General features: G+C 42.1%; 1 protein-coding gene across 2 annotated transcripts; it reads right to left on the bottom strand.

The window, feature by feature from the left end:
• Positions 1-1,534: 1,534 nt before the first annotated feature.
• On the bottom strand, positions 1,535-13,361 carry LOC117832156 (transmembrane protein 79-like). Of its 2 annotated transcripts, none has more exons than XM_034711153.1 (5): positions 12,954-13,361; positions 9,334-9,618; positions 7,292-7,858; positions 6,322-6,535; positions 1,535-2,229 (listed from the first exon to the last, which is right to left on the bottom strand). In XM_034711153.1, the coding sequence occupies exons 2-5, from the start codon at positions 9,605-9,607 to the stop codon at positions 1,974-1,976; spliced, it is 1,311 nt and encodes a 436-aa protein (XP_034567044.1). In that variant the 5' UTR covers positions 9,608-9,618; positions 12,954-13,361; the 3' UTR covers positions 1,535-1,973. The 2 variants fall into 2 exon arrangements, with proteins under 2 accessions (XP_034567044.1, XP_034567054.1); XM_034711163.1 differs by lacking the exon at positions 12,954-13,361 and adding an exon at positions 12,343-12,450.
• Between the last annotated feature and the right edge of the window lie 1,744 nt (positions 13,362-15,105).

Here is a 15,105-nt window from a genome sequence, read left to right as displayed (position 1 = left end):
ATTTCTGTATTTTTTATTTAATTTTTACTTAACCCTTTCGGACTGTGTTTTTCTTAATGAAATATTTGTGCATGAGATCTGCCTCTGAGTTGAATGGCTGCATTCTTACCTGTTTATTTTTTATTTTCAATGAAATAAACATCTTCACTTATCAGTAAAGCTTTAGCTAGGAAGGACGAGACTGGTATAATCAATTTCATGACAGAAGTCAGACTGTTTCAACTGACACCGCCAAAGGGGCAAAGAATATTTTACTCAGGTATATACTGTAGATTAAGTTGTTAAATACAATTTTAAACCAAACTTACCTGAAATCATACAACTTTGACTGGAGGGCAAACACTAGGAAATGATGATAACATGGACAAAATAATCACTACACTTTTAAAACGAGTTACAAGCAACTCATTCTTTTTTATTTCATAAAAAGTTTGAAAAATATGAACAGTATTTCCAAAAGAGACTTAAATAGCTACAAAGAAAAATAACCAGACATGGCTGCTTTTACTAGTTTATGACATAAATTGAGAAAATTACATTAATGATCAAAAGTGTAAAAGATTTAATGAAAAGATGATTATTCATACATAATTACACAACTCTTTTAGGCAGAGTCACATCAGCACATGTACCTGTCACCGCCATCAATGCAGCTGAGCTCATCTTATACACTGGAAAGGACATCCAGTGGGCACTTGGTCATGTTTTATCCTTCTGCAGGACATCCAGAGAGTTCTTTTTTAACTTTTTATCCACTGGGGAGGACATTCAAAGGGCGCTTTGTCATGTTTTGTCCCTTGGAAAAGCAGCTATAAGAGCTTTTTCAGGTGTTTTCCACTAAAAAGGGACCAGGGAATGTATTTTATAAAGTTTGATCAACTACAGAAGCATCCAAGAGGGCCCCAGGATGATGCAATCCCTGCTGACCGTTGCTAAAAGTGTTTTTAGGTCACTGTCACAAATTTCAGGACCGGCTTGTTGAAAGTTAATTTGACAGAAAATCAAAAATTCTCTGGTTTTGCAGCCTAGAACATTTAACACCTATAATAAAGAGGATCATTATGAACCGTGTAGAACTTGGATTGTAGAATCATTTAGAAATAAAGCTTTAATTTTCTCACTCTGTAAATTTGCAGAGACAAGTTTCAGTCATAGATCTATATGTGGAGGAATGTTTTTTTTTTCTATGACATGATAAATACCAGGAGTCAGACTCATTGCCTTTAATTAAAGTAATTTGGACGGGTCTTTTATCTACCCTTCGACTAACTCGTCAAAAGCAAACAAGAGCAGCCTGATTTAACCTTCTGTTTTCGTTTCAGCCGCATTTTGTCCCACAAAACGAGCAAGCCACAAACGGCAGCAGAAGCGAAGGACACGCGCAGGGTGGAGATGAAGAGCGAGCAGAGAATGTGGAGAGCGTGTTATCACATAATGACAGACTGAGTGCTGGAAGCACACTCTGTAGTTTCTCCAGGAATAGTTCCTCAGCCGAGGAGGAAAAAGAAAGAAACTCCAAACTGGAAAAAGGGAAGAGAGTTTTTACAAATGGCTTTATTTTTCTTCTTCATTTACAAACTTTTTGAAACAATAATACAAGTAATGCTGCGTGTGGTGTTTGAAGGTCAGACCAGATTCAGCCACACGTATAACAGAGCTTTAAGTACTTTGGAGTTCCAAACATTAAATACAGGCACTGGAATAGCTTTAAAGGACGAATGTTTTAAGACTACAGCATTGTTCAAAGGCCGTCTCCGCCACAAGCTTTGAAAGAGCTCTTTTGTTCCAGATAATAAGCATGAATCCACATAAAAAAGGTCCTGTATAGGAGGAGCAGACAAACGAGTAAAGCTGTCACAGACTTTGGAGGTTATAGTGGCAGCGTGTGTTGCTGTGCTGAACTGCAGACCACAGGAATGGCCTATTTTTAGAACCATCTCCTCCTCTGAGAAGAAGAAGAAAAGCTCGTCTCCTCACTGAGCGTCCAGGATGTCTGTGGGTAGGATGTCTGGTTTGCCACTTGGGCTCTGTGATGTCTCCCCTGACCAGGAAGAGGGGGTGACCTGATTGAAGAGGATGTCCTGAGAGCCAAGGAGAGGTTCTTTGAGATTCAGGGTGTAGATGAGGAACAGATTGAGAGCAACCATGGCGAGGAGTGGGAACACGGTCAGGCCGGAGCCGAAGCTTCGCCAGGAGCTGCACATGTTCAGGCTGACCCAGTAAACAAGTCTGCAGAGGGTTACAGAAATAAACACAAACAGGAAATCAGATCGAGTTCAAACTTTACTGATAAACTTTCACAACCTCTCTGTGATGGTGTCAGAGCGGGCACAGCAGGGAACAAAGGAAGTCAGAGAGTGCACTGACCTAATGGACCATTACAACAAAGTGAGAGTGCTGCACTACGAGGGAAAGACCTACATTCAGAGTTTCAATAACGACAAGGACAGAAGCCCTGTTTTTATAATCTAAACACCCAATTACATCATTAAACTGTGTTTCCCAACCCAGGACTTAAGCCACCTGCTGAGGGAGAAACTGGATCATGTATCTTTTTGTGTAAAATCTTAAGGAAACTTGTTCCTACTTATACAGGCCAAGCCGAGTAAAAAGCACAGAAACCTGATCCGGTACCTTCCTGGATTCTTTGCTAGATCCCAAGCAAAGACCAAACTGACCAGTTCATGGTTAACCCGCAGCAAAAATAGTGAACTGATGTTTGTTTCTCTGTTCCTCCCAAGCTGTAACCTCCGGCCACGAGAATTGAAGCCAATGTGGAAGTGTTAAAAACTGCAGTTCCTCAAGTGTCCACTTGAGGCTGGCTCCGGAAGAACTGGAAACCACATACACACCCATTCAAAGAAGATGATCTTTACAGCAGAAATAAACATGTTTACAGCCTGGTTCAAAAAACGAGTGTAGTCTGGATAGCTCTTCTCTCGATCGGCACACACTGTACGACAGCAGTTATTATGAGTTCCGCATTTCCAATATGGCTGCCGCCGCTGATTGGCCTCAAAACAGCTCCTCAGATACGATTGGTGACGTCACGGATACTACGCCCATTATTTATACAGTCTGTGGTTCTTCCCGATGGGAAGTGAAGGGATTCTATTTCCCATAACCACCTGCTCACCATACATTATCCAGCTTATTACCCAGCTACTAACTTCAGATTCAAACATGGTCGTAAAAACATTGATTTGAATGATTTATGTTTACAGCTTTTAAAAACAGTCCCAGTGATTCCTCGTCAGTGATCGTTCCATGGTGATGGATTCTTCTCTGCCTGTTGCGGTGGATTGAACATGAACCTGTCCTCATTCAGCTCTCCTTCTTCTCTGAGCTCTGCGGTTCACACACCTTTAAAAATAAACTAATGTCTCAACTTTGAACCCTGCTGCTATCATCACCACCGCTCAGGGTTTAACTTTCTTTGTAGAGATCGCTAACCTGAAGTTTCTCTCACCTGCTCCGCTCCTTCATCATATTTTAATGGACAGGATCCAATATGAAAATGTCTGTAGCCTGCACATTTAGCATGCTAACCAAAGCTAACGTTGTAGCTACATTGTTTTGATGCTAGCGGAAGCTAACGGTTTTACCTAACGGTGTCAACAAGCAGAAGCTAAATGTGCCGGAACTCTTTTAGTGGATTGATTTGACATGACGTGTGATCAGCTCAAGTTAGTGAAAGTTAATAACCGTGGTCAAGGGGTTTTGACCAATCAGAATCAAGCATCTTACACAACCGGTTGATCAAGTAAGACAGTCGGGTAATAACCTAAAACACAGACATGAGATCGAAGAAAGAAATCTAATGTGAGTGTATTTTTAAAAGTGTTGAACTATTCCTTTAAATGAAATCTAAGGAGAGGACTCACAGAAACTGATCCACTGAAAGATTGAAGGTTTAAATGCATAATTTTTACCATCTGGATGTTGAAGAGTCACATTTAGTCCAAATACAGAACTCAATTATCCAGAAAGCTTCACTGCTGCTTCAAACCGAGCTGACGGGAGAGTTCAGAGCGGCTGAGTTTGTGTAATTGGTGTCATTTTGAGCTCTCTGCTGCTCTACATCACTCTGCCAGGAGTTCTGCTGGGTTTCGTTAATGACAGTGGTTGTGTTCATTTTTAGCCATGCTAGCGGCACGGCTGCAGAGTCGCTCTCTCAGTCCAACACTTTAATCCAGACCGAAATAACACAATTACTGTAGTAGTTACTGCTGCACAATTCAGTACAGACATTTATGGTTCCTGGAGGATGAATGACTTTGACGTTCCCCTGAATGTTGCTGAAGTGCTGCCATGAGGTTCATGTTTGGTATAAAATGGCTCAACAGCTGGATCTATGACCATGAAACGTCCCATATTTCTCCCCTGGGGGTCAATAAATAGGCATTTGTGACTTTATTGGATGGGACAGCTGAAGAGAGACAGGAAATATGGGGAGCAGAGAGCAGGGGGGGACATGCAGCAACTGGCAGAGGACAGGAGTCGAACCTAAAACCACTGTAACAAGGAGTTTAGCCTCTGTACATGGGGCGTACGCCTGAACCGGTAGGTCAACGGCTAGAGTTGCCACCCGTCCCGCTTTTCATAGAATTCTTCTCTTTTTTCACCAGCTGTCCCAGGAAAATAAAAATCTCTCCCAGGACACAATTTGTCCTGTTCTTTGGGGAAAATGCAAAAACCTCATTTGATTTCCTTCATTCTATAGTCTAGAAAGGTCCTCCGTGTTTCTGCGGTTATTTAAAATTGTCTCTGTTTTCTTCCCGTCTATGCATATGTCACATGTGCGCGCCCTGGCGCTCAAAGCGGCTCCAACAGGGAGGGAAACTTGACCTAAGAGAGACAGCAAGCTGAATTGACCGACGTACTCTCTGCTGAGGTCGTCTTTTCACCAACTTTTGGCGTCTCCATTTGAAATGGGAGGAGAGACGACTGACGAGGAAGGAGATGGAGCAAATACATGCAAGCCACCAGCATGAAAAAAAACAATATACTAGTTACAGTCCTGACTGGGCGACAGGGTCAGAGTTTGAATTAGTACTGCCGACCCAGGGAGACTAAAATCTCTGTAAAATATGAAGGGCTTTGGAAATCCACGCAAAAACAAAAAAGCTTCAAGCTGTGGATCAAACAAACAAAAACAGGCAGCCAACTTTGATGAACAAAGAAGGTTCACCAGAAGAAGACAAGGTGCAGCGGCAGAGCTTACCAGTGTCCTATGTCTGAATTTGATCTTCATTGTGTCAGTCTGAACTGGTAATAGTGGCCGAGCCCTCCGCCCCAAACAATTGGCCTAGTGTCCCTTTTTTTCACAAATCCATGGTGGCGACCCTATGTCAGTCAGACAACTCACGCTTAAATTGTTTATTGTAGCAGCAATACATATTCAAGTTTGGCGCCCAGGCTCCGGCCTCATCACTCCCTACAGATAAGTTTACATGCAGACATTGAGGAGTGATGAGCAAAACATACTGAACACACCCCTGGAGCCTGCAGGTGGATGCTGGGGTGGCGGTGGGGATGAAGGAAAATTCAGCAATAGGCATGCAGGGCAGCAGAGGTGTTCACAGGCAGAGGGAGAGATGGAAGATTTTCCCAGTTTAAATATACCGCCAATTTGAGAGGCAGAGGGCAGGGTTGGATGATGGTTAAGAGAGTGGGACATGTGACGTGTGTATAGCATTGCAGCTCGAGTTGTCTGCCTGAACTAGCTTGCAGGCGTCGCTCCATCAACAGCAACCCCAATAAAGTATTTCTGATTCTGTTGCTGATGAAGGTGAGGACATTTGCACACCCTCAGAATGAGCGTGTGCAGATAACAAAAGAGTTGAAATAACAAAAAATTGTGATTTTTTTATAACGTGGCAATGTGCCTCTTATTAAGTTTTCCATAATAAGAGGTACAGCTGACTTGATTGACAGGCGGGAACATTGTAGCTGTTAGCAAGGAGGCTCAAAGCCCGCCTCTTTGCGTCACACTAGCTGGACAGAAGTTAGGTTGAGTGCAACATTTCCAATATGGCTGCCGCCAACAATTGGCCTCAAAACAGTGCTTCAGAAATATATGGGTGACATCATAGATACTACATTCATTCTATATACAGTCTATGGGACTAACAGACACTGCATGTGAAGAACTGTAATCCAGTCTCTGTGGGTTGGAAGCTGGTAAAGATCTCCTGGTGTAAAAGGAAGAGTTTAAAGAGCAGCTGTAATCGCTGACATGTGCTACTTTGTGGTTGTGAAGCTAACACTTTCTTGTGCACATGCTCATTTGATGTCTCATGTTTTTACTTTCAGCCTCACCTTCCTATGACGAACATGGCGACCAGTATTGGCACCAACTTGAGCTGGTCCTGAGGCAGCAGGGTGGCCATCACCACCAGGTTGAGGACGTAGAGGAGCAGCTGCTCGGAGGACCCCGTGACAAACAGCTGCTGGATGGCTCGTCTTCGGGGAATCGGCTCCGTCAGGTCGAAGGAGGCCGTGCAGAACTGGCACACTGCAGCCATGAGCATCGCTGTGAGGTGTAACAAAGAAACACATCAGGGAACATCTGGATTCGGCGCCATTTTATTAACAAATCAACTTCAAACACCCCGAGCGCACATGATCCCATCTGACAGCACGCTTTGTTTATCTTCATTTGAATGGAGCAACTGCCAACAGAGTGACCCACATGCAGACTATCCTCACAGGCATCAAGGTGAACAATAGGTGAGAGGATGATGGTCTGGATGAGATAATTAATAACTTTATGATTTATATTATTTGTTCCAGAAATAATAAAACTTTTAGATGAAGTAGAAATAGAGTCCTAAAACTTTAAACTCTTGAATTAAGAAGAAAAAGAAAGAGAACTTAAAGTTTCAAGGACTTGAGTTATACTTCTTGTATTTCAGGCAGCTCTGAACTCTCAGTCTGGATGTTTTTGCCACCTGCCTCTGCGTTCTCTCTGTGGACGCTCGGGTCAGGAGCACATTTGAATATTCTGAAACAATTAGGCCACAGCCTGAGAGACAGGAAACTCAGCCAGCCTCTTATTGTAGTTTCCATTTAAAGCAACGTGCAGCAGAGGGAAATTATGCTCCTCTCTGCTGAGGCCCGAGGAGACGTCTGCTGCTCTGAGGTTTAAAGCGCATGAAATTAAAGGGGACAGGGGACATCGAGACATTCCGAGACGAGGCGGCTAGACATACAAATCCTCTCTTAATCTGTATCTCTCATATGAAGGCTCACATGCTTGTTGTTTGAATGTAAGTGTACAGGTGTTTACCAAGAAGGATGGGGACAGCTGCCACCACGCAGCAGCACAGGGTGAAGACAATGCGGGAGGGCGTGTCCGGGTAGTCTGGGGGTTTAATGGGTACGTAGAAATAGAGTGCATAGAGAATCCCGGCAGCACACAGGAGAGACGCCAGGACGGAGAGGAAGGCGGGGACTCGGCCGCTCTGACAGCATCGACACTGGCAGCAGCGGCAGCAGCATGGCCCTCGCTCTGCAGCCTCCTCTGGGGCCTCAGTCTCTCCCCGCTCTCCATCTAAACTCCACACAGTTAGCTCCACGCTCTCAGGCGGGGGACCTATCAGAGGGCGACCCTCGTCCGCAGTCGAATCCAAATTGGTAGACTCTGGACTCCATCTCGGCGTGTCTCTGCCGTTGGGAATGTCTCCCTGAGAGGTCGGGCTTGGAAAGCTGATGCAGTTTTCCGTGGCAGCGTCCAAATCGTGAGCTGGGATGATGGGACTGGAAAGAGTTTGATCCAGCTCCCCCTCCTCCTTCTGATCTGCACGTGGCTCCTCCAGGAGGTCGTCTTTGGGCTGCTGGTGGCAGGGAGCAGAGCCTGTTCAAACCAGAGCACATTTTAATACAGACACTAAAACCACATACTGAAAGAAATCCACAACAGACCTACAGTCATACAGTCATCAACCACCCCTCACTGCAGGTCAGACAGAGGGTGAAGCACGAACCAGGACTTATGAAACAGCCTGGAGGGTGGGCATCAACATAGAGAGCTGAAATGCTGCTGGGCTCTCTTTCAATCAATCAATCTTTATTTATAAAGCACCAAATCACAACAAATGTTCTCCTCAGACTATACTCTATGTTCCATTATTAACAAAGACCCAACATCAAGACCGGATAAGATCCAGTCCCATCTTACAGACAGGACTCAGTCTGATCTCATCTTAATCCACCATGAGCAGAGCACTTTGCAGCATTTAGCAAGTTACAGTGGCAAGGACAAACTTCCTTTAACAGGCAGAAACCTCCAGCAGGACCAGACTCATGTTAGACACACATCTGCTGAGACCGTGTTGGAGAGAGGGATAGAGGGAGATGAAGAGAGAGAGAGAGAGATGATAGTGGGGAGACGGTTAGTAGAGGAACCTACGAGACAAGGGAGCTCAGGGACTCCAGAAAGGTCTATGGTTAGTAACTTTAATGGGACAGGAAGAGTTAAAGTAAGAGACAGGCAGAGAGAGGAGAGAGAGGGAAAGACTGGATCCCAGTGTGTCAGTCTGAGCCTATAGCAGCATAACTAAGAGCTGGTCCAAGCCTGATCCAGCTCTAACTATAAGCTTTATCAAAAAGGAAAGTTTAAAGCCCACTCTTAAAAGTAGAGAGGGTGTCTGCCTCCTGGACCCTGACTGGTAGATGATTCCAAAGGAGAGGTGCCTGATAACTGAAGGCTCTACCTCCCATACTATTTATTGAGACTTTAGGTACGTGTTCTGGAGGGGTAATATGACACAAATATCCAATCTCAACACATGACCGGGAACTTCAGTAGCTTGTTAATAGTGGTCAACAGGCAGAAACCTCCAGCAGGACCAGACTCATGTTAGAGACACATCTGCTGAGACCGTGTTGGAGAGAGGGATAGAGGGAGATGAAGAGAGCAGGGATGTGGCATGTTCCAGCAACTAGGCCAGCCAAAGTGCATCACACAAGATATAAAGATATAAGGTGAAAGAAACCAGTTATTCTGACTGAGTTTAAAGTGATTAAATCAAGAGAAGAGAAGTTAACATTTAGGACAGTTATGAAATATCAGAGTAGAAGCAGAGAGTTTCAGCAGATTGTGGCTCTCTGTGAGTTTTTCCAGATACGTGGGTCGTAAAAACTAAACGCTGCTCCTCCATGTTTAGAGAGCAGACCTGTCTCACATGACCAGAGCGGCCTGGATGGTTCAAAGTGTATCAGAGGATCACAAATGTATTCTGGCCCCAACCGTGCTCCGTACCAAAGCTGGGCTCGTTTTGCTCCTTCAGCTCCCACAGACTGTAAAAAAAAGCCACAGTAATAACTCACTCTTTGGCTGATCTGTTGCTGGTGGCGGTTCAAGGGAATGCTGGGAGCCGGAGACGGAGTGGGAGGACGAGTGCAGCTCCTCTACTGAGGATTCGGGACTGTCTGACACCGGCGCCAAAGAGATCTGAGTGTCCAGGTCCAGAAAGGGGGAGAAGGAGAGCCTGGTGGGGTCGATGTCCTGGAGCTGGTTGATGATGTCGCTGATGGACTCCTTCATGCTGTCGAGCTCCTTCACGTTCTGCCGGTTTGTGGCCTGAAGCCCCGAGGTGCTCATAGTCACACAGCCTGAAGAGGGGGACAGGAAGAGGATCAGACAAAAACCAGGCCGGAGAACTGTTAGAAACACCCAAACCAGGGTCACACAGGGCAGAGAAACCACCTCCAGTCTCCAGAGTGACAGAGAGACCGGATCAGAACACAACTTTACTGTAAAACCAACAATGACTCATCTTTACTCTCACTGAAATAGAGTCTTCACTTTCTTTGAACATCTGGTGGCACTTGTGGCAGAGAGAAGCCACATCGACTCACTCTGACTGAGTATTTCAGGTCCATGAAAGTCTGCAGGATTCTAAAAACTGATGTTATATTTGGACCTTCTTTGAAATCCCTTTGTTACTTCTGTTTATAAGTTTGGTGCTTGAATTCCCAATCCACACATCACCTGACCCTTCAAGATAAAACTTAATCCAGGCTCAAAGCAGACGAGTGATCTGTGAGCAGATACTCTTTAACACTGAAGGAAGTTGGCTTCAGTTGGTGTTGATATGACAGGAAGACAGAGTTTATTTTCCGCTGCCTGACAGCAGTTTGAACAGTTTGAACAGTTTGTACGTCGGGACAGATTAGACCTTAAAAAAAAAGAGCAGAGCAAAGTCCAAATATAATTTTTCACACAGCTTTAAATGCCTCAAGCTCGCTATGCTTCCAAATATAAATATGAGACATGTGACACACCCCAACATCTCATCATGCAAACAGCACACTGACACTGGAGCTACACATCAATATCAGAATCTGCTAAATGCTGCAAAGTGCTCTGCTCATGGTGGATTAAGATGAGATCAGACTGAGTCCTGTCTGTAAGATGGGACTGGATGTGATCCGGTCTTGATGTTGGGTCTTTGTTAATAATAGAACATAGAGTCCGGTCTAGACCTGCTCTGTTTGCAAAGAGTCTGAGGAGAACATTGGTTGTGATTTGATGCTTTATAAATAAAGATTGATTGAATGATTAGCTTGCCAAATTTTAACACATGCAAATAATTTAAGCTCTACTTTTTGTGAAGATTAATTAACTTTATGATTCTTTGGAGTCTGACGCCTTTGTGTGGAATCAAGCTAGCTGTTTCCTGTCTTGCTAAGAGCTAAGCTAATGTAACATGGCTAGTGTAGGCAGAGAGAGATAGCGGTCTTAGCAGGTAGCAATCGACCCAATATCACAAATAGCATCAGAAAGCTTTAAGATGACAGAGTGGGGATCTACACACGGCAGTTTAGTACACTGAATTTAACAGTGGACCTTATAGCGCAGGTCTCTGTGGCGCTTTATTCATTTAGGTTACACCAACTGTGATCTCAGAGGCTAGCAGCAACTTCTCTGTATAATCAGACCTAAACAGAAAGGTGGCACCGCCTTGTGGTGTGACTGTTACGCTAAGCTAGCTAAGAGAGGTGTACCTTTCTTTCCTGTTACAACAATTTCCAAACTTATCAAACTTGCAGATTAATCAAAGTTTCATTAAAGGCGTATCTTGTGTACGATATAGGCTGGAGGTATGAGTTTATAGCATTGAAGCTAAGTCCTAGCTCATGCTAAAGATAATTGCTAATGCTAGTTTTACTCATAGACTGTATATGTAACGGACAGCGTCGCTCCTCCTTATCCCATTGTACGGTTTTGAAGCCAAAATATCCCGTTCCAGAACGCTGCCATCTTGTACATTTTCTGCAGCTAGAGTCTGCGCAGTTGGGAATTTGTGTGTTTCCACGGTAACAAGCTCCGCCCTACAGCGTACCGTCCCGAGGTCCTAAGGGGTTTCCCTCTACGGCAGCTGTCCATCAAAGTAAACAGGAAGTAAAACCCTGTTTTTTAACCTCTAATAACTAACGAAGAAGAAACTGTTAAGAAAAAAGAGGCCTTGAACACAAAACAGTGAAATAATAACTACAGATCACCACAGCATGCGGACGTGAGAAACATTAACGTGTATTTATTTTTTAAAGTGTGACTGCAGCTCCATTCAAATGAATGGGGGAGACTGAGTTTTTGACCTATACTGCAGCCAACCACTAGGGGGAGCAGTTTTTTAAGCAGCCTCACTTCGAGTGGAGCGATTGGACGTCCATTTTATATACAGTCTATGATTTAACTTTATATAATTGTATACTTCTTTGTACAGATATTATTTTTACTTAGATTTTTTTATATTGAGGTTTATTTATTGTCCTTACTGTCGTCTTGTTGTTGAGTACCAGTGTTCCAATCATCAAATTCCTTGTGTGAGCTCACTTAGCAATAAAGCTTTCTTCATTCTTGATTGATTTGAATTCAATAACTAGTATGCAGATAAAAGTGGAAGTTTCAAGTAGTTCACTTCCTTTCAATATTTAGATATTAAAGGATTAAATATCAAACCAACATAAAGATCATTTCTTGTAGATCACTGAGAGACTTTTCTTTGGAGCCCTCAGGAGACAGGATCAGAAATAAATGTCCTATTTGTGTATCAGTACCATGAATCACAGAACTCTGGATGGAACAATGACCAGATGAAAATATCTTACAGATGTGCATTTACTCCAAAACTGCAGATTAAGTAGAGTAAACTTCCAACTTCTAACTTTCAGCGGGAGACAGTCTCACAGTGACTTTGAGCTCATGGTACATTGCAGCCTTTCTTTCTGAATGCTCTGAATTCTTCTTTGACCAATACTGGAAACTAAATCTCTCAATTAAAACGCCCCAGAGCTTCAGAGCTTCTTCATGCACCTTAGTTAGACCCTTACTCTTTAATCCAGACGCCTCCTTTCACATCTGCTCTCTTTGATTTGCAGCATTTTATCCTGGAGGTTTTTTTGGCGGACATCCAACGACGCAACCATGGTGAGATTCTTTCTCCAAAGATATGAAGACTTTGCTTTAAGTATAGAGCGCGGAAACAGGCGGAGTGGAGGCTCTGTGTTTTTAATATCCGTGGGGAATAAATCTCGGAGGTGATCAGAGCTGCTGTGGATGTGGAAACGCGCGTAGGGGGGGCAATGTGCTGTTTGAACTTTTCTCCCGCTGCTGAGGAACTCTCTCTCAAACACTATGTTACAGAATCCCTCATCCACAAAAAAAACCACAGTGGGTAAATCCACTTCAAAGGTTGCATGATAGGTTCCTAATTTGGTGATTTATAAATCAAAGTGTGTAAAAAACGCGCTCGAGCCTGCGTCAGATCTGTGCGTAAAGGAGCCCCAGTCCTTCTGAGAGAGCAGCAGTGAAACCTTAGAGTTAGGGGCCATTCAGCAGCAATTACTCCACTCCACACGCAGATCTCAGGAACACGAGTGGGTTCATTTAGCTCCAGCTCAACTTATTCAATTACAAGCATGCCTCGTGTGCGTGGACTTACTTTGGTCGGAGCAGTTCCACACTCTTTGGTGACTTTACTCTTCAAGCATTAAAAAGAATCCCTCCGTCCTTCTCCGACGTTCTTCCCTCCCCCTCCGTTTGCTTTTGTCTTCCAGGATCCTCAACTTCTGAATCAAATTTCAACACGGACAAAATACTAGGCTCTTTCCTCCGCCCACACAGGAGTGTTTTTTTTTTTCTCCCTTCCTGGGTACCAACCATGTCAAACACCATATGGAGCAAATAAAGCAGGAGCCGGAGAGAGAGCAGGGGGAGGAGGAGGAGGAGGAGGAGGAGGAGGAAGAGCCACTTTCTCTCAGTTTACCTCTAAATTCAACATTAACTATTAGGAGTTTATCCAAACAAGACTGCAAACATTTACACTGAAACTAAACCTCATCATTCTGAAACTCAGCAACAACATGACACTGTGTACTTTACTGACTCAGATACTGTTTAAATACTAAAGTTAGAATTATAGGAAACTACATTTATAACATATTTAAGTTTGATTACTAGATATTTAATGTACAATTATAATCCTATGTAGAGTTCCTAAACTAAAGAATAATACAGTGTTTATTACTGAGTTGATATTGTAGGGTTAGAGTTAGTGTCAAACTTTTCATCATGCTTGATAAAATGTTTGATCACATCACAAATGCTTTTAAACACGCCCACAGGAAAACTTAAAACTTAACATTAAGATCAATGAAACATTCATAAACAGCACATCTACATAAATGGTTAACACAAAATATTATTGCATGGTTTTATCATATTAATATTTCCATCCCAAATCAGTAATCGTTCAACATTTCAAATCTGTCCACCAACTTTAAATCATGTTAACATTTTATTTATTATATTAATTTGTGATACTATTTTTTCTATTTGTTATATTATTTCATTTATTTATTCTTTATGTTTGCTATATTATTTTATTTATTTATTATACTTATGTGTTATATTATTCTATTTCTTAATCATATTAATTTGTTATACTATTTTATTTATTTATTATATTATTTTATGTCTTTATTATACTGTTCTATTAATTTATTCAATTATTTTTCTATTTTTTGCTTGAGTTTAACCACTTTAAAAAATTGAATTTAAAAGAATTGTATTATTTTAGAGTTCTTTTAAAGGAATTGTATTTCTTGATCTAGTCTTGTGTGATTTAATGACTTGCTTGTTTTATTTTGCTGCCCATTTAAAACACTTTATAACCTGGTTTTTGAAAAGTGCTAAATAAATAAAATGATTATATTAACAAGTTGTGCATTTTTTGAGAAGCAGTTTAAGAGACATTTGTTCAGACATGTCTTTGTTTTTATATATTTTGACCAATTTTATGTAAGTCTTGCTACATCTTGTTTTTTGCTTTTTATTCTGTTATTATAAAGCATTTTGTGATGCATGTTTTGGAGAGGTGCATGATGAATACACTTTATTATTTGTCATTAATAGATTTTTTTCCCTCTACAAACTGATGACACATTTAGTTTTTTTGTAATCTACAAAGAAACTGAGATATTTCAATCTTTAGATGTTATCTTGCTTCCAGAAACAGAAATAAAAAGCAGTTCGATGTGATACTGCTGGTTCTCTGTTAACAGCTTTCAGTCACAATATTCCTCTGAAAGTGATCCCTTCATTTTTCTTTTCTTTTTTTGAGCTCCATAAATAACTTTTTATTTTATTATTTTCTTTACAAGTTCAGTATATTTCGTAAACAGATTTTTTCTCTCTACAAACAGATGAAACATTTAGTTTTCGTGTGATCGGGTAGTTTAAAAAAAACCATTCTGAGATCTTTAATTCTTAAGATCCTTTAAAGGTGACATATCATGCAAAGTGGACTTTTTAATGGTTCTTTACCTGAAATATGTGTCCCTGTCTACAAACCCCCCGAGAATGAAAAGAATCCATTCTGCCCCTGTTCTGATTTCTCCACCTTTCTGTAAATGTGTGTGAAACCAGCCGTTTCAGACTTCTGTGTTTTTGTTACGTAACAACAATATCCGGTCTGTAACAGGAAGTCAGAGCTCGGAGCTTGTTCAGCCCATAGACTGTATAAAATAATACTGAATCCCTCCTCCGTTTTTCATTACCTGCACACATGTGTGCTAACAAGGAGCTTAGGAGGG

This window comes from Notolabrus celidotus, chromosome 2 (assembly GCF_009762535.1).
Source record: "Notolabrus celidotus isolate fNotCel1 chromosome 2, fNotCel1.pri, whole genome shotgun sequence".
Taxonomy (NCBI): domain Eukaryota; kingdom Metazoa; phylum Chordata; class Actinopteri; order Labriformes; family Labridae; genus Notolabrus; species Notolabrus celidotus.
Note: the sequence above shows the minus strand (reverse complement) of the source record. Positions and strands in the feature narration are given on the sequence as shown.